Source organism: Mercenaria mercenaria, chromosome 10, assembly GCF_021730395.1.
Source record: "Mercenaria mercenaria strain notata chromosome 10, MADL_Memer_1, whole genome shotgun sequence".
Classification (NCBI taxonomy): Eukaryota; Metazoa; Mollusca; class Bivalvia; order Venerida; family Veneridae; genus Mercenaria; species Mercenaria mercenaria.
In genome coordinates, this window is record NC_069370.1 from 23362854 (window position 1) to 23383558 (window position 20705).

Below are 20705 nucleotides of genomic sequence, written 5' to 3' on the forward strand. Positions count from 1 at the left end.
CTTTAAAGTATAATAATTTTAGAGTAAAGTGATTTTTTGTCGTATAATATCAGACTTACTTTGATTTAGTCCGTTTATGATATATTGAAATGTGAAACATCTTCCTTCCCTACAGTATCAGCTCAGTGAAACTCTAAAGCATCACAGAATTAGCCAAACAATCTCGAGGCACCAGGAACAAAATCAAAAGTCCAAAGTATGTGTAAGGCTCTTTAAGGTCCATCAGATGACGTGTTTCATCATGATGAAAATAACGCAGTTGCTCGAACTATGACGGAGAGCTAATTCTTTTTTTGTTTTTGTTTTTTTTTTTTTTGTTTCAAGTTAGCAAATCATTAAGATTAATTTGAAAGTATAGTAACCTTTCGTCTAAAAAATTACCCGAAAGGGCAGGTGATGGCTGATTGACTTGCTACCCGACTTGACAAACTTTACATATATTAACTTGTGTGCAAAAGACCAGTGTAATAATACCTCGAGTTTTGAAATATAAATACGATATAATGTGTATACGTCAGACTTTCACATTCTTCCGATTCAGAATCATCAACTCATAACAGAAAATCATATTTAGTTTATGGGCAAATAGTAATAGCTTTCGTCAAATAAGAGTTCGAACATTCTTTCTCATTCGATCTCTTCATAAACCTACTCGCGCACTCGATATGAATATATCTAAGAAAGATATATGTTTCATTTACAAGAAGATGGAGGGATTATTACGGTCACATTAAGAGAAGTGCGGGCAAAATTAGGAAAACTCGCTGACAGACTCACATATCTCTACATTCAGAAATTGTTGCAAAGCATTCCAGTAAAAGAAAACAATACTGACAGTTGATAAATGTTATTTATTATGGAAATATAATGCTGTTAATATACAAGTAAAAATAATATCTACTGTACATAAATGTGCCTGTTTAATCAAAATATAGCTGAGTTAGGAAAGTACATGTAAATAGGCAAATTACAAAGAAGGTTCACGCCTTTAAGATAAATTCTTCAGCTCAGCGTGCTGAAACAATTTTAAATACATACTAAAGTTAATAAAGACATACACAAAGAAAACACGACACAAAACGCAGTAATTGAAAGTCTAGACAATATCTATGAAAATAAAATGAAATGACTAATTTTAACTGAAATAAAGTCGGTCTTGGTAATCTATTTATACAGATACGGAAACTTTCCCTATAGAAACAAACAACCATACTAATATGTCATCTTGAAAAGTAGTTTGCAAAGACATAAAAAATAATTTGTAATATTCTTCCGCGCGTTTGTTTTTGTTTATGTTTAACTGAATTAAAATGTCTTTTGCCAGTTACAACGATGTTGAACTTTAGATATCCTTCTTTCCAAGTGTTTCATTTTCAAGTCCTGCTTTTATCGTGTCTGTATACCTGTTTAAAGAAAATTAATACACATGTTTGGTGCTTAACTACAGTTTGTAGATTTTTGGGTTGTTTTGGGCACGTTACATAAACAGGCATGATTTGCTGTTATTATCAGAATTAAGGTTTTCAAGTCATATTTATTTCAGACAAATATGTTTTATAAAATATTCATCTGAAAGTTGTGCGGACATAGACTATGTATAACTTGGCGCATTTTGGAATGCAGCAGCACTCATGCTTTAGTGGGCGGGTTGGATAGGTCGTAACTTGCTGTTTTGAAGTAGCGCTAGAGTTGCTTCTAACTTTAATCTGTAATTTCGCTGAAGGCGATGCTAAAGTACTGCTCAAAACGAAACCGTCAATGTTTTAGGCTATTGATTGCAGAGGTAAAAAGAACGAATGAATTGTGTAATAATTGTTATTTACCAGCTCCGCTTGTATCTTCAAACTGGCTCGTCCGAAGGCTGGAATCTGGAGCAATCGTCAGACGGGTTCATTTCGTAGAAAAGGTGACACAAGTGTCTGTCAGTCTTTTCATCGCAGCATGCGTAGAAGTATTGAATGGTGTCATAGGGATCCTTCTCAAACATTGCAAAGCCACCACCAGTACCATCTTTTTTCAAGGCACCATTATAACTGTTAGCGTAAAAGAAACGACTGACATAACCTTAGATTGAATTAAGTACGTTAAAGAAAATTGTTTTCATTTTAAGCAAATTGATAAAATACTGTGTTTTCTCAGATGGAACCATATCGCCCACTATGAGTGATATTGCTGTTGCCGGTCTACTGTTATATTGTGTATTAATGTCTTTTTTTCGCGTAAATCGGGATGTAAATTGTAGTTGCGCTTTGTGCCTTATATTATATACATATTCAAATAATTTTACGTAACGAGGATTCCATAATGTAATGCTTTAAAAAATGAAATAAAATGGAACTGTATGTTGTGTACGTCTTTGTAACGTCGTTTAAAGTCTGACGTAATGCTCGTTTACGCGTGTCTGTTTCCCGCATTGACATTTAAATTGGTAGCAAATTGCGCATTTCAAAGTAATTAAAATGAAAAAGAAAACGTGTGTGTGTGTGTGCGAGTGTTCGGGTTTAACGTCTTTTTCAACAATTTTTCAGTCATATAAACGACGGTGTCTACTTGTAGCAGTGAGTATAATTCCCAACTTTATAGTGCTGCCTCACTGGAATATCTCGCCGTAGACACGTGGCATGATACCCCACCAAGTCACATAATACTGACACCGGACTGACCAGTCCTAGCACTACAGCACTACCCTATTAATGCTGAGCGCCAAGCGAGGAAGCTGCTAATACCATTTTTTACGTCTTTGGTATGACGTGTCCGGGGATTGAACCCACGACCTCCAGTACTCGAAGCGGACGCTCTACCACTAGGCTACCGAGGCGGTATAAAGAAAACGTTGTTTGCTTTCAATGTATATGCCATAAATCTAAACTTGAAGTGAGAACATTTTCATATTTTCGATCGGTGTATGCTCTCGTGTCTCACTGAGATATAGCTCTATTCCTTTTTCATTCAAATTATTCAAGTAACCTCAATATTATTATTATTATAATACCAGATTTATATAGCGCCCTTTTCATGATAAACACGTTCAAAGGCGCTTTACAGCAACTACAGCCACACAGGGCGCGAAATCATCCTCTACTAGTACAGACACAGAGCGATCTGACCAGAGGGACAGAGTGAGACAAAACCCCCACAGATAGATCAGAAATCAGATACAGGCTTGTCCGGCTAACTTAGCCTAGCTCGTTGCGAATAGACAGCCTGGTTCTTTAACGTGCCCAGTGTATAGCACTGATACACGCAAGGATTGCCTGGGTTCCTGACCAGTACACCTCTAGCTGGGTGGGAAACACTGAAAAGCGTTTCTGAAAATTCCCGAGTAGCTGCCGGGGATCGAACCCCCGACCTCAGGATTGGAAGGCCAGTGTGCAAACCACTGAGCTATCCGTCCACCACAATATGCTCACGTAATCATGGTAATATGATAAATGATGAGGTAGAACATAGATCTTTTATACTCAAATTATTTAGGACCAGACTCTTAAATATATTTAGTTCGTTAAAGACAATTATTTTGGGTTACATCTGCTTTTGTTTGTAGCTGATAATGAAATTATGTCCTTGTAACTCTAAACAGAGATTTCGAAAATTTAATAAATGATGTACATTAAAATCAGATTCTTTATTAGATTGAACTTTTTGGTTTTGACTGGACATGCTCACTTTGTATTATGTAAAAATACCTCATGACAGCAATTTACCATTATAATCTTTGGGAGACTGAAAATAAATTTTGAATACAGTTAAACAGGATGATTAATTTCATTCGCGTCAAGTAGTTTTCTAGATTTACCAGCGTTAATGCTATTCCTGGTGATTTTGCAAGGTGATAAATCTAACATTTTGTCTTTAAACATGACGATATCGTGATATGATAAATTTGAGTTGCAAGCCAAAAAATCCGCTAATTCGTTATGCTTGCGAATTATTGGTCTTGTTACAATTCAAAATTCAATTCGGAATTCAAAATAATTTTCTTTATACATGATAACAGAAAGTCTTTCATGTAACTTTTTTGTGTTCAGTCACAAGCCAAGTCTAATGTGAAATACATGTGCAAACATCAAATGACGTCTTACCTATAACAGCACGTCTGTTTCACACCATCATTGTTAAAGAACCAGGCCTCATAACAAGAAGTCGTCCGCGATTGTGAGTCTTTATACATTGGGTTCACCGTGCGATAGCTATAATCAAGCTTCATCTATTGCTCACTACAGGGACATGGATACGATAAAGCCAGTTTTGCCGTTATCCAATTCCTGATTGTGTCGTTTTGTCTGAATGCAAGGCATTTTGATTCGTTTCGCAAAGTTGCACTACCACTAAGGTCATTTTTAGTAACATTGTAAATCCATCTTCCTTTAAGACCTGTAAAATAAGTGTTATTTCTGTCGAAAGATTATAAGTAAAATGTATAAATTTACTTATGGTTATTTAAACTTAATCAGAAATTTCATACAACTCATCAGCAGGCACCTGTTTAGGACACATTTATATATAAGTTTAAAATCGAAACCATTTACAAGAATGATGCCTCTATTAATATCATTTGCATCAAGTCCCCTGACATCTTACCTGGATCGTATGTAATCTGATTGATATTTGTTTCATTTTGTACAACAAAAAATGTTTATAAAATCCAGATTTCACATTTCCTTTCAACAACCACGAACATATTACATATCTCCAAATTGGAAATAGATGGTTGTTTCAGTCTATATAACAACCAAATGATTTGGTATATTTATAGCTATTTGATAAAGCGTCTACTTCTGAATTTCAAAGTTTGACGTGTCTGTTTTCGACCTTACCTCATATATCTCTTTCATATTGAAACTTTCGGAGAATAACAGTGTGCAGGACAAAGGACAAAAATGCATGGAATTTTTATGTGACAGTGTCGTTATTTAAGTAAAATAACGTCAGAAATTGTTACTCTTGATACATTTGTGGGATGACAGTAACTTTTGTCAAACTTATTTTAGATGTTATAAATAGTATTGCAAACCGCAAAACTTGCAAAAAGAAATAGTGTTTTATACTCATTGACAATATTTACCTGGATTAACGTTTGTTCCATTGTTAAGCTGACTAATATTTTTCCTTGTAGCCGTTATGAATCCAGTTTTGTCTTGTAGACTGAAACCAGCAGAGCTGTGGATATTTTTGTCCATTTTGAGCGACCACTGTTCTTGGTTGTAGTTAAACATTACATAGGAAAATATACCGTCAGAAATTAGTATCACTTGCATTGTTGCATTCTGAAAACGAAAAAAGGTAATATTTTACAATTCAACTGTATTGGAAAAATGACTTATTTCAAATATCCATTGAAAGGAATCAAACAAACAAAAATCATAACTTTCGCTAAATTAGTGCTTGCATCTTAACAACATGAAACTCTCTTGTCATCAACTATGTTCTAAAAATTGTATCTACTAATGGCACCACATTTTAGATAAAAATAAGTTACAACATTATATCCAAATAAGTAAATTGTCTGCAACTCTTGATGGTAACATATTACACCAGTCTTGATTTGTTGTTTTATAACGTACACAACATACATATTCGCATAAAATTAATAGACAATGTGAACATATGATCACATAAAGAAGTACAGTGGGACTTGGAGTGGTTAGCGGTAAAATTATTTTTATAATTATAATCATACCACATTTATATATTTTTAAAGCAGCCAACGCATTAGCTTCCATGATCTTGACGGGAAGGGATTTCTTGGGAGCATTGAAGGAACAGCTGTGATCACGGTTTTAGTCTTTGGCCCAACATCGTGTCTTATGGTCTTAGATTTCTAACGGGTCTATATAATATTATCATATCCTTTATATATCGTGTAGAGCCTTAAAGAAGTTCTTCAGAACATTGTACTATATCTTTTATCAACTGGCAACCGATGGAGGTGTAATGTGATTTTGATAGGACGTCCTAGCGATAACGCAAGCTGCCGTGTTCTGGACATGTTGCACTTTGTCAAGTGTGCTGTTTGGAATGATCCTTAACAAGGCATTACAAAAGTCCAACCGTAAGGTAATAAGATAACAGACAAGGGTAATTTTGGCATCACATAAGGCAATTTGAGAGTTCAAGCATGTTATTGGTGCGCACCAAACCCTACTCTTCATCCATGCTGATGTAAAAAAGTAACAGGGCAGTATAAATAAAAGTTGAATTTGGTAATACCAAATAAATATTAGATTAAACGTACAACAAAAGATAGCATAGCAAACATACAATGTATGTACACTTTCAACGGTTTTAAGAACGTAGACTTATAATAGAAACACGATTCACAGACCTATGAAACAATGCGATAGAGGAATTTTCAAGCAGCTGAGTCTTAGTGCGCTATCATCGAGTCTACGTCAGAAAGAAAGAAATAGGTAAGTGACGATTCAAAATGTAGCATTAATGAACACCAAAAAATGCGACGTGTCAAAAATAGTCGGATCAAAGCCGAATTTCAGGTAAACGTTTTTGTCATTAACAAGAATGCTATTACATCCAAATGTAAAAACAAAGAAAAATATCAAACAGGGAATGCCACGCACCAAAAGCGCAGCCTCCTCAAAACGAACCCCCCAGCACGCAAACGCGCGCACCACACACACACACACACACACTCAAAGCTTACACATCAGGACAAAACGAACAACACACACACACACACACACTCAAAGCCAACACATAAGGACAAGACGAACAATAAGCATACACACACGCGCGCACACAAAGTCAACACACAAGGACAAAACGAACAAACAAAGGAACACAGTGGGGCACCGCCTTGGAACGGTCAGTGGGAAAAACACCACTGGGGATCTTAAACCGGTTTATGGTGCGCACCCAACCTCACTCTTACCCCCACCATGTTCCAAAGACATGGGACAGTGTAAATAAAAGTAATCCCCTCCAGGTGAATCTCTAACACACGTAATGGAAACAAAAAGGCATGGCATGTAAAACATAAAAATGCTCGTGTATAAATATATAAAAAGCAAACCTTAAGAACCAAAAACGTATGTACTCAATGCCTTTTCAGAAGACAGAGCAACAAGAGAAACACCCTTAAGGGCCCGACGAAACAGGCCAGAAGACAAGTCATTTTGCCATACACTTGATGCAAAGGATAACATAATTTCAGTTACGACAGTAAAGTAACAAAAATATCTACGTAGTTTATTACAACGATTGCAAGACTGAAGCGATTCATTGATTTGTATATTCTAATTAGTTTACTTTTTTTTTCAAATGACTACATCCTCCAGTTATCTAATCAACTGAGAACATATATTCAATAAAATGAATATAGCACGGGATAAGTCCCCATCAAAAAGGGGAATTAAAATTCTTATCTTTTATAACATGGATATTATCTTTAACTTGAGTTCCCAGCGATAAACAGAATCGGACAATAAAGTAAGTGAAATTTACGATTAAGAATATCATTCGGACAATGTGATGTATTATTAATGCAATAATATGTGACTGCGTATCAGGATAAAGCTTCAATATAAACCACATTTCATAACAATGCAACCAACGAATTTGCACTGTAAACTAAACTTCATAACAAAATGAAAAACAAATCTGGGACGATTGCTATATAGATTACATGAAACAAACTACAAACTATCTGTCCGAAAACAGTATTTGAAAATCTGACAAAAATGTTGTTATAAACAGAGGAGAACTTAACATATGCGTAATCAAAATTTCATGTATTTTTTAACAGGAGCAGAACAGTTGACATTTCGAAAAGTGGTATATTAAGTATTCGAATTACATGTCCTGATCAAACCAGCCTACCTTGATAGAATTAATTTTGATCTTTACTGAGATTTTGCAAGAATTTTTAGTTTTTTGACAGACCAATAAGGTTAAGATTAGAGTTTTCATGTACTTTGAAATGCATTTGTTGCAGCATTTAGACATGAACTTATCAGTTATGATATATTAATGGTTGTATATCGGCTTGGATTATTAGCGACGAAATGAGTTTTATGGTTGTGTATGTAATTTAAAAATCTAATTCATGGTGGGACATCGACAACCTTGTACATGAAGAGGACTGAATGGAGTGCAAATACAAAACCTTACAAACGTACATTAAATTATCAGCTTCTTTTAAACACGTATGTTACGGAGTAAACTATGGTTACCTGAGTTTTAATCAGTCTGGCAGGTACTATGTATGACGACTTTGTTACGTTACGCCAAGTGGCTACAAGTGCTACTCGTGGTTTGAAGTCAATGAGGTTTAGATAATTTGAAAATATGTTTCCAAGCCGCGAAAGATCTCTGTGTTGGCTGTCATTTTGTCCATAACTGGAATAATATTCAAACAGATGGACATCAAGTCCTCCGGTAAGATTTGTAGAGTCAATATTTGTCCAGAGTGGAGCTATCACAGGATATCCGCGGCTGAATTTCTGCCAGTCCGTGGGTGTTTCCGGTCCATAATCTTCATACAGCGGCTGGTAACCCAGCGTAAGAAAGCCATTCATATTTGGCTGCATGAAATGGAAATAAAAAACCATACTATATTACATTCAAACTTGGATTAATGACAACACTTGAGATAGGGAGAAAGTAGTCTGAATTTGCAGTTGGTCTATGATGGATTGAAATACATTGCACATGTTTAAATTGGAAAAGAAATTAGTGCTCCTACGGTCAAGTGAGCACGTTTATGCACAGGTTGTTGTAAGAAATGATTTTTTATTTTATTGAATGTTTTCTTAAAGTGTGAACATATCACAACATATTTACAGTTTTCATAAGCCTAGACACTTACTGATAAATGTACCTATGAAACTGTTTTCAAACTAATTTCATTTAAGTTAAAAAATCAAATTACAGCGACAACACCATAGTCAAGTTAATAGGACATATTTGATTAGTAACACAATTAGATTTTAAATGGTTAACACTTGATACTTAGACCATACTTGCCATTTTTCAATTGTTCGTACTGTTGGTTAAAACCAGACATTTCTTTCTAATTTAAAAGCAGCTAGAATACAATAATTGACCTCAATGTAAACTTTAAAATGTAAACTGTGTTTTTTTCGCTTTAATCTCAGTATTCTTGAGTTTCCAACAATTTGGTATAGAATTTCCCCACAAATCTGACATAAAGATAATTTATATACGCGAAAGGTGTTACTGTCGGTAATAACCTTTATGAATAAATCTCTTAACAACTCTCCTAAGTTAGCTGAAAAAAAACACAGCTTAAAATGAAAAACTGAAAAAGTCATGGGAAAGTGGTCCAGAACATGAAGCTAAAGTTCAAAATTGGATTAAATCCATCAAGTCAAACAATAAATGTTCTGTATAAACTTGACTAAGAACCACTCAAAAACACCAAAGTCGAAGTTTTGTGACGGTCGATCAAAAAATATGAAATTATTAAAGTTATATTTCTAGTAATAGTTCTAGCGGACACTATAAAACTGTGAAGCATAGTAATTTGAACAGTATTTGAATGAAAGAAATTGCCAAGACGCAACTGATCACGTTTGGTGAAAATAGATCAAATGGTTCGTGAAAAGAACTGGTTTAAATGTTTTCCGAAAACTTGAAAAATGTTAACACTTATTGAGCGGTAGAAATGCAAAAAAAAGTTAGTTTCTAAGCGTCGAAATAGCTTAATAGTATTAAAAATAATAGGTCACAACTATGTCAACTAAGAAGTGCTGATAGGTAAGTTCAGGAAGTTCCGAGCTAAACAGTACCCTGTACGAGTTGTATTCCTCTCCGAAGTATGGAAATCTGTTATGAATAGGTTTTGCGTCTATCAGTTGATCGTCTCCTCTGAAGCGAGTTACAACAGTCTCCAGGTCTATAATGACATTTTCTGAGGTAAAAGAAAGGATTTCCAGCGATAAAGTTAGTTTTGAGACAAAAGGTTACATTATCCTGCGCTAATTCAGTCATATCAGAAACCCTTATTAATATCGATATAAAAGCTTGTGTTTTCTGCATACCTCAAAAAAAAAATGTCCGAAATTTATTAAATACTTTATCGTGATATTGTAAATAATTTTGTTTAAAAAGTTAATTAATGGGTTCCAGACAGTGTTTATTCAAAGAAAAACGATTTTCTTCAAATGTAAATATTATCCTACTCCCCCACCTCAAGTTTTTAGTTTCAGTTACTTGTATAAATTACCCCTCGAACTTTTTATACTAAACGTCACACTCTATATGATAATATCTTGTGCTTTCATTTACTTTTGTTTCTTTATATTGATTCTTAACTGCTCTCCCGTACCCCGAAATAGCATCCTGAAAAATAACAAACCCTTTTCACATTGTGCTTTTGTAGAGTTTTCGTGATCGACGATGAGTTCCTTGTCTGCTGAGAACTTTGTTATATTTGTTTTACATATCTACCAACTGTTCGTAAAAATATAAAACTGGAAAGCGATCATACCGTAACTATGTATTTTCGGATCTCCTTTAGGGAATTTAGGATCACATGTGCAGTTGTAGCCTCCATCATAGTTTTCACATTTAGCTAGAGCAGCACAAGTGTATTATCCAAGCATTCATTTATATATAACAAATTTGAAAGGGAAACATAAGTTGTCACGGCAAAGCTGACTTTTGTATTGAAATTATTCAGAGTTTGTCTGGATAAGTCGATATATCACTTTTTTAATAGCTCTTTTAAAAGCTACTTATCTCAAAGACGCCATTGTTTTGATAACATATATGTTATCTCGCGTTTCTTGCTGAGATACTCAAATCTTTCCTGGTAGCAAAGAATGATATCAAGTAAATTAGCAATCTCTGTTTGATTGAGTCAGTTTATTAGAGACAATTGATAGTGCAAAACCTCTACCCACTAGCTCTGGTATAGAGGATCAGAAGTAATAACAACATTAAGTCCAAGTATGGGTCAAACTTTACGGCCATCATGTTGCCGTGATCATTGTTTAGCAAGTCGTTTTATAGTGTAATAACCAAGATAAATCTATTTTATACAGAAACACTGATTGGATTCCATGACCCAAAAAGGGCCAGTAACCGGCTACGATGACACACTTTCATAATTTCTAAAAATGTGTGTTGTATACTGTTTCAATATGTAATTTCAATTGCTCTCTTTTTTTAGAGGTTATAAAACATCTATCTATTATCCTATTATATTTACAAAACGTATAGAATCTACTTATTTAATATTGCTTCTTGTTATGTTAAGGTCTTAACTAGTAATTATATCTGAAGATGCATTATAACATAAACAACCGTTTTAATTCCCATTTTTGTCTTGTATTTTGTTACCAAAATGAATTAACAATCGTAATCAAATTGTGTTATTGTTGTTTTGTAACTAGATTTTTTAAATCATCACTTTCTGTTTCGAACAAGGTATATAAACATAGCATGAACATTGAACATTTATAATATCAGATAATAGGTAAGGGTAGATTTCTCAAAAGCACAGAGCACCAAAAACCCAGCCACGCATTTACATAGTAGGCCCACAACAAAAAGAAGCTGTAACGGAAAAGTATTTCAGACGGGTTGCTTCAAACATCCGACAAGTACATATCAATTTAAGCTAAATATTGATAAAGGGGAAGGAAATGGTAAGGGGTGAAATGGGGTCGGGGTGGGGGGAGGAATCCGAAGGGGAAAGTTGAACAAGGGCGAATATACAAGCGAATGCCATGTTCTTTAAAAACAGTCGCACTACAACGTAAACCACAATAGCGCAGACACTCATGTACAAAAGATAAACACACAACGACGATCAACTTAATAACATAGAAAAACGAACACGCAACACATAAGAAAACAATAGGGCGCCGTTATAGACTCACAAGCATACAAACGCACCCACACAAGTAGGAAAAAACAATCAAGTACCGTCTTGGGATCGGCGGCCAAAACAAAGTGGAGCCACGAAAACTTACTAAATGTAAAGAGGGAGGGGATGCAAAAAGTAGCGTAAATGCAAGGGAAAGGAGAGGGCAAAAGCGGGAGTGGGACGGAGAAAAAACGCTTACAACAAACAAGAAAACATACGCAACATACAATACAAGACAGACAAAACAACCTGTTGAAAACAGGGGCACCGCCTTGGAACGGTCAGTAACCTAAATAAAGGAAACTGGAGGTTTAAACGCGTTTAGAGCATGCCAGCCTCACACTTACCCTATTTTCAACAAGTTAGATAAGACAATGCTAATAAAATGCCAACAATAAACAATACTACAAACGCAACACAAAAATACAACACAGACAGTTCATAAATGTCTGTATCAAACATGACGACATTCGCAACACAAAATACGAAACGGAGGGAAAACAAGTTGGAAATAGGGGCACCGCCTTGGAATGGTCAGTGAGCTATATAAAGGTAACTTGGGGTTTAAACGCGTTTAGGGCATGCCAACCTCGCACTTACCCTATTTTCAACAAGTTAAAATCCCCGCTGAGAAAGGCTCTAACATTAGTGCAAAAATAACAGATAAATAAAGCAAAACATTAAATTAAGGTAAATTTAAGGTACAATTACACACAGAGTCAAGAGCGCTATTGCCCGGATAATGACAATGCATATTTATGCGTAAAAGTACGATTATCCCGGCTATCTAATACAAAAATATAGAAGTCTAGTTATTCGTTTATGGTAACTTTTTCACATTTAATTCGCACCCAATGTTATGATATACTTGCCTATACTACTTTATTAAACCATAATAACAATATAATATTTAAGTCTTTTGTTAAAACAGAATTTTTTTTCAGCGGGATGTATAGGTTACATCCTACCAATTAATTCCTTTTTTATTTCATATAAACTATGGAATCTTGTATATAGCCATTAAGCAATTACGCACATGTAGACATTTTCTCAAAGAATAAAACTAATACCTGGAAATTCACAATGAAAATTGTCTAGATCTTTCTTCAAATACAATAAGCAATATAAATAAGCCAAAGATTTAACTGCCATATCCTCATATGATTCATTATACTAGATTTTATCAAGAGCATGGAACTACATTTTGGACTACTTCACATGTAACACTGAGTAGTCACTTCCTGTTAGGTGAAATCAGTCTCATAGCAGATGCTACCCGAGATGTTTAGGTGGGGATTGACCCAATCATTAGGCATGGTTAGCAGTCTGCGATTCATTTCACAGAAATCACAATATTGTGTATATCTGTTCTTGTATGTACATTTCTTCAATTAACCTTTACCATTGTTCCCTTTGTGTTATACCTTATATATGTGCTATTCATATACCAGTTGTTACTTGATTAACATATTGATAAGATACCTAAATATTAATAACATGCATGTTAAACTTTTTCTCTTCATAACTGGAGCAATAAGCAACTAAAAGAATCTAGCTATCTGCCTAAACAGAATCGTTTATTGTTTTTCAACCAAAAGCAAAAATTATTATGCCAAAAAAATGCGAAATGAATGTTAGCAATAATCTATAAAAATCATTGTCATATAGCATAAGATTTATTTGAACAAACAAATACATATTAACCCCAAAACTTACAGTATCTAAATCAGTTTCAAGAGACTAGCTGTATTTCAAATTTATACCAAGGGCATATGTAATGCTTTTTCCAATATAACAATAACAATACGAAGGTCCGGCAAAAAGTTCTGTCGCTAATGGGCTTCCGTATTATTATCCGAGGTATTTTAACGCTTCATGAAGGCGTGTCCAATAGCTAACGATATCCGTTTATTTCGTGCAAATTGCTTTTCAAATGACCGAGTTATTTTAAGGTTTCGATGGAGGCCTTGAGAAACAAAAATCAAACAACACCAAATCATAGAAAGAAAGAGTTGTTTGACATGAAAATTGAACAGCATGTAAAACATGTATATTACTTTACGAAACAAGTGTCAGTATACTGATATAAACATTGAATTCCGGAAAAGGGCTGCCTAAAGGGGCTCCACTTCCGGACAGTTAAACGCCTTTAAAAACTCACCATTTTCAAAGAACTGTTACACATGTTTGTTTTGATGCATTTGCAATAGCGTGCGAGTGGTGAAATTTCACATAACAAGGTGGAACATAGTTTTCAGCAATTGTTTACTCTTTTTTCTTTACAAATGACATTCATTTTCAAAGGGAGACAACTTTTTCTCAAAGATAACTTAAAATAATCGGAAACAGTTGTTTCCCTTTGAAAATGAATGCCATTTGTACTTAAAATAATCGGGAACAGTTGTCTCCCTTTGAAAATGAATGCCATTTGTAAAGAAAAAAGATAAACAATTGCTGAAAACTGTGTTCCACCTTGTTATGCGAAATTTCACCACTCGCACGCTATTGCAAATGCATCAAAACGAACATCTGTAACTGTTCTTTGAAAATGGTGAGTTTTTAAAGGCGTTTAAACTGTCCGGAAGTGGAGCCCCTTTAGGCAGCCCTTTTCCGGAATTCAATGTTTATATCAGTATATTGACACTTGTTTTGTAAAGTAATGTACATGTTTTACATGCTGTTCAATTTTCATGTCTAACAACTCTTTCTTTCTATGATTTGGTGTTGTTTGATTTTTGTTTCTCAAGGCCTCCATCGAAACCTTAAACTGAAATACATGCAGTCATACACACTGACCAATTTACTTGTCGCATTGTAAATGGACGAAATACTGAAATTCGTAGTTATATTAAATGCCGCATTATGTTTGATATAGATTCAAAGCAGATACATGTATTTGATGAATTGTATGATATATATGGACCTCAGGCCATTTCAATGCGGACAGTTTTTAGTGGGTTAAAGCTTTTAAAATAGGAAATTATCTGTTGAAGACAATACCCGTTCTGGTAGGCATAAAACCTCTGTTACCAAGGCAAACATCGCTGTTCTAAAAGCTCTGGTCGAACAGGATGCGCGATTGCCAGGGTGAAAGATATAGCCAGTTGTACTCGCATATCAGACGGCAATTTGCAAAGAATACTGAAAAAGTGTTTGGACCTGAAAAGGGTTTGCGCTAGGTGGGTACCACATTTGCTCACTAAGGAGCAAAAGAAACAACGCCTTAAATGTGCCGGGGAACTTTTGAAAACACACAAAGGATGTAATAGTGTGGTTATTTCTAACCTGCTAAGAGGTGACAAAACCATCTTATATACGACAAGTGCGAGGTTGTTATTTCTTTTTTATCTTTTGAAAAGGTGGCAGTTGTAAACCATCCACCTTATTCACCTGACCTGAGTCCCAGTGACGTTTTTATTTCCAAGGCTTAAGAAAATGTTTTTCGGAAAGAAATTCAAGTCAAGAAGTTCTCTTGGCAGTGCATGTATCAGTGTCTCAAACAAATACCAGAAAGAAGACTATTTATCTGCTTTTCGCGATTGGGTAAAAAGGTTACAAAAAAGAGTTTCGGTAGAGGGGAATACTTTTGTTATAAAAATAATTTGATAAAACGTAGCACATAAAAATGCAAACCCAATAACAGAACTTTTTGCAGGACCCTCGTACAAAGCACAATTATATTGAAATTGTTTGTTTTGCAAGTGAAATGTTTCCTTTCCTTCTTTACATTCCTTTGCATGTTAATTAAGTAAAAATGTAAGCAATTTAGTTAGTTAGATATACAGATAATTAGTTAGTTAGCGAGTTAGCCAGTTGGTTAAATACTTAGATAATTTATTTGCTTATTTGGTTAGTCAGTTAGCTAGTTTTAATTAGTTGGTTGGTTGGTTAGTTACTTAGTTAGCTACATTTTGTAGTTATGTGCAGATTCAAACCTTATATTTGAAGAAACGGGTTGGTATTGATACACACAATAGTAAAATAGTTTTATTACACTATATTGCAAAGGAATTAAAACATATTTACAATGCATGTTTACATCTCAAACATAACATATACATTATTTTTCATTTTTAAGAAGTATGTAATATGCAGTTATAGAAATAAAAAAGCAAAAGGGTTGGGTTACAAGTTTTTCAGACATCTGACGATACTATGTAAATCGAAAATTGTTTACCTGTACTGCAGTTGTTGTCAGTCCAGCCGTCATCACATAGACAAAGAAACCCTCCGGGATAGTTAATACACTGTGATCCTTTTCTGTTACAGGGGTTTGTACTGTCGTTGGCACATTCGTTGATATCTATACGGAAATACATATTCTGTGCAATTTTTATTTTTATTGCGACAAGTATGTGATATATAGCATAGTTAAAATATAAATCAAGAAATTTCTAAGTAGTGCTCTGTAGAAATCCTTGAACATGTTGAAATATAATTGAAATGCTGATCCTTTGATTCTAAACGTCATTTTAACTGTCTGATTTTTTAAATGAAACGATAGTACTCATTTAATTATCACGTAATTTATGCTCCGCGCGGAAAACGGTTACCAAGAGAACGAAAAAAGTGTCTGGACCTGAAAAGGGTTTGCGCTAGGTGGGTACCTCATTTGCTCACTAAGGAGCAAAAGAAACAACGCCTTAAATGTGCCGGGGAACTTTTGAAAACACACAAAGGATGTAATAGTGTGGTTATTTCTAACCTGCTAAGAGGTGACAAAACCATCTTATATGTAAACCATCCACCTTATTCACCTGACCTGAGTCCCAGTGACGTTTTTATTTCCAAGGCTTAAGAAAATGTTTTTCGGAAAGAAATTCAAGTCAAGAAGTTCTCTTGGCAGTGCATGTATCAGTGTCTCAAACAAATACCAGAAAGAAGACTATTTATCTGCTTTTCGCGATTGGGTAAAAAGGTTACAAAAAAGAGTTTCGGTAGAGGGGAAATACTTTTGTTATAAAAATAATTTGATAAAACGTAGCACATAAAAATGCAAACCCAATAACAGAACTTTTTGCAGGACCCTCGTACAAAGCACAATTATATTGAAATTGTTTGTTTTGCAAGTGAAATGTTTCCTTTCCTTCTTTACATTTCTTTGCATGTTAATTAAGTAAAAATATAAGCAATTTAATTAGTTAAATATACAGATAATTATTTAGTTAACAAGTTAGCTAGATAGATATCGGGTTAGCCAGTTGGTTAAATACTTAGTTAGTTAGATAATTTATTTACTTATTTGGTTAGTCAGTTAGCTAGTTTTAGTTAGTTGGTTGGTTGGTTAGTTACTTAGTTAGCTACATTTTGTAGTTATGTGCAGACTCAAACCTTATATTTGAAGAAACGGGTTGGTATTGATACACACAATAGTAAAATAGTTTTATAACATTATATTGCAAACGAATTAAAACATGTTTACAATACATGTTTACATCTCAAACAAAACACATACATTTTATTTTTCATGTTTAAAAAGTATGTAACGCGTACAGTTATAGAAATAAAAAAGCAAAAGGGTTGGGCTACAACTTTTTCAGACATCTGACGGTACTATATAAACAGAAAACTGTTTACCTGTACTGCAGTTGTTGCCAGTCCAGCCGTCGTCACATAGACAAAGAAACGCTCCGGGATAGTTAATACACTGGGATCCTTTCCTGTTACAGAGGTTTGTATTGTTGTTGGCACATTCGTTGATATCTATACGGAAATACATATTCTGTGCAGTCTTTATTTTTATTGCGACAAGTATTGTGATATATAGCATAGTTAAAATATAAATCAAGAAATTTCTAAGTAGTGCTCTGTAGAAATCCTTGAACATGTTGAAATATAATTGAAATGCTGATCCTTTGATTCTAAACGTCATTGTAACTGTCTGATTTTTTAAATGAAACGATAGTACTCATTTAATTATCACGTAATTTATGCTCCGCGCGGAAAACGGTTACCAAGAAAACGAAATATTTCCAAGTACGTAAATTATTGCTAGCAGTTTTGCTAATTTTCTGTTCATTTCATTTTTTGAATATGATACTAGTTCTTTATCAATAGTCAGCTATTTATATCAAACTCCTAAATTTTCATCATCTTTAGAAATATCTATCACCAAAAATGACAAAATACACACAATGACACAAAACAAAACAGCTTCTGTAGCAGCGTTATAAATATATTTCCTTTATTTCGTGTCATTTAGTGGTTAATCTATCAAGTACACAATGCTTCCGCATGACTTACCTTCTGAATTTCACAAGGATTATGAAATTTTACGGTGTGTTTGTTCGACTGAAAATATTTTTCTTTTGACTTTAATCAGCAGTGACTCAGTACAGACAATATAAGGAAAGTGTCAGTTACAGACACTGAAATTGGTCCTGGTGTGGGCTGTAGACACTTGAATTTTCTCAGTTTAGTACAGGTTAAAGAGTATCTATTTAGTGGGTTTATGTCTAAAACAACTTTCACCGGAAGCTTACAAGGCGCAACAGGCGGTGAGGAATAATTTTTTCAGCATTGAAGAGAGTTAATTTAGCAGGACATTTAACTCCTACATAATTATTTACTCATTACACAAGCTTTTACTGTTCGCCTTTCTTATTAACACAATGATTATGTCACATAATTTCACGTACGGCTCGTGTCTTTTAAGTTTGCTAACAAATGAAGTTGCTGCATTCAAAACTATTGCAATAAGCCAAATATCATATTGCAAATAAATAAGAATATTTTCTTATTTTTTGTTTTTATAAGAGTCTTTTGAACACAAAATAATACTCAAACTAATGTATACACTCAAAGAATTTCTCATGTTATAATATGTAAAACAAATTTACTTACACATGCTACTTTTTAAAACAATATAACAATGTAATATTTGAGCTTTTCTCGTTAATACAGCAGGTTTTCTTTTGCGAGGTGAGTAGCAGATATTGATGGGAACTGACCCAATCATTCGGCATCTTGTATTTCTGTTCTTAAATGTGCATTAACTTTTACCATTGTTCTATTACTGTTACACGCTATAATGGAGCCAGTAAACATTTTTAAGCTGTTAGTGTCGAATTGGCCAGGGTCAAATTTACAACTAAGAGGCAACTGAAGTGCATATTTGAACTTTAAAATAATAATAATAGCTAGAATTGAAACTTAAGTGGCTAGAATTGAGTTTCACTTAATTAAAAAAATGGTTGAGTAGCCTTGATGTTGAAATTATGACGTAATGACTTGCAGATGCAAATACATGCCTCCACTGTACTAGCTTAAAGTGGAGTTGTCATTTTAACAGGGGACTCAGGAAAACTGGAATAGTGAAAAAAAAAAAACGGTACGGATAGCACATATATTTGAGCTTATTTTCAGATTTTACAGTGTTACCGAAGTATGAAACCGTGTAGCAGTTGGGGCTATCATTTGCAAGGAATTTTCTGCAGCGATTTGAAAATTGGCAAATTTAGCTTTTTTCGTCATCAGTTTCCGCGACCGGGACAGCACAAGTTTCAGGTCTTGTAAACAGAAAACTAGATATTAGAGATGTATTGCAGATGGTTTGTAACGATAAACATACAGTCATGTTAATGTTGCAATATCTTTATTTCAGGTGTGTGGTTAGAGACTTTTGTGTGAGGTTTTAAAAGTTGTGTAGGCGACTCTAGCCCGAGAAGCTCTGAAAACTGTTTACTGCCTCCATATATATGATATTTATATAACAGCTGTTACTTGATATACATATTGAAAATAACTATACGTGGTTTTATGATATGCATGTTTTGCTCTTGAAAACTGGATAAACTAAAACAATCTAGCTATCTGCGTAAACAGAACTATTTTTATTAGAATTGTTTTCAACCAAAAGCAAATATTAGTATGCCACAAAAATGACTTCTTATAAGTCATTAATTTGCACTAATATGATGAAAGCATTTTCATACATATAGTACTAGATTTATTTCAATAAACAAATACATATTACTCCTAAAAGTTTGCAGGTCTCTAAATTAGTTTCTAGAGACTGTATACGAAGTGCATGATACTTTTTAAACATAAATACGTTACATTTGTATAAATAACAATTCAATACACATTTATATTGAAACGAAAAATGTTACTTGTTCTGTCTTTACACATTTCAAGTATGTAAGTAAGTCAGAAGGTAAATAAGTAAGTAATTTAGTTACTTAGTTAGTTAGTTAGATAGATAATTAGTTAGATAATAAGTTAGCTAGATAGCTAGCGAGTTAGTTAGTTAGCTAAATACTTCATTTACTTACTTATTTGATTAGTAAGCTAGAAAGTTAGTTTCATTTAGTTTGTCGCTTGGCTAGTTGATTGGTTTGGTAGTTAGTTAGTTAGTTAGTTAGTTTGCAGACTCAAACCTAATATTTCAAGCAACTATTTTGTTTCAGTTTTAAGTTAATGATACGCACAATAGTACACTAGTTTTGTTTCATTATATTACAAACGAATTAAAACATGTTTACAATACAGGTTTACACCTAAAACATAACACAAACATATTTTAATGTTTGAAAATCATGAAACGTACAGATCTATATGAAAAAAACAAACAACAAGAGCATCACAATGTGGAGCAATATACGCCTAAAGGTATGACCTTTGGCCCCCAAGTGTGACCTTGACTTTGAAGCGATCGATCCAAAACATGCGCTCTGCACTTTGTCTTGATGTGGTAAAAAATTGTGCTAAGTTTCTTTAAAATCCTTCAAGAGTTACAGAGCGGACACGAAAATAGGTCAAAAATGGCTAAAGCAATGACATAAAAAAGATATATCATTCTTAGTACTTTAATTTTACAGTCTTTTACCAGTGAAGATATTGCCTGCAGTGCTAC

The 20705-nt window shown here is 34.1% G+C and overlaps 1 protein-coding gene across 2 annotated transcripts in view; it reads right to left on the reverse strand.

Annotated features, from left to right (window-relative positions):
- Nucleotides 1–868: 868 nt before the first annotated feature.
- The window catches only part of LOC123559658 (sushi, von Willebrand factor type A, EGF and pentraxin domain-containing protein 1-like), a 34021-nt gene continuing 14184 nt past the window's right edge, over nt 869–20705 (reverse strand). Inside the window, exons 13-20 of one of the 2 annotated variants that reach the window (XM_053552514.1) lie at nt 17429–17554; nt 16029–16154; nt 9768–9889; nt 8190–8540; nt 5066–5267; nt 4083–4374; nt 1824–2033; nt 869–1403 (exon numbers count right to left, since the gene is read on the reverse strand). In XM_053552514.1, the coding sequence (XP_053408489.1) occupies nt 4208–4374; nt 5066–5267; nt 8190–8540; nt 9768–9889; nt 16029–16154; nt 17429–17554 (1094 nt within the window). In that variant the 3' untranslated portion in view covers nt 869–1403; nt 1824–2033; nt 4083–4207. The remainder of the gene's footprint in view (nt 1404–1823; nt 2034–4082; nt 4375–5065; nt 5268–8189; nt 8541–9767; nt 9890–16028; nt 16155–17428; nt 17555–20705) is intronic. The other variant, XM_053552515.1, reaches the window with a different exon arrangement.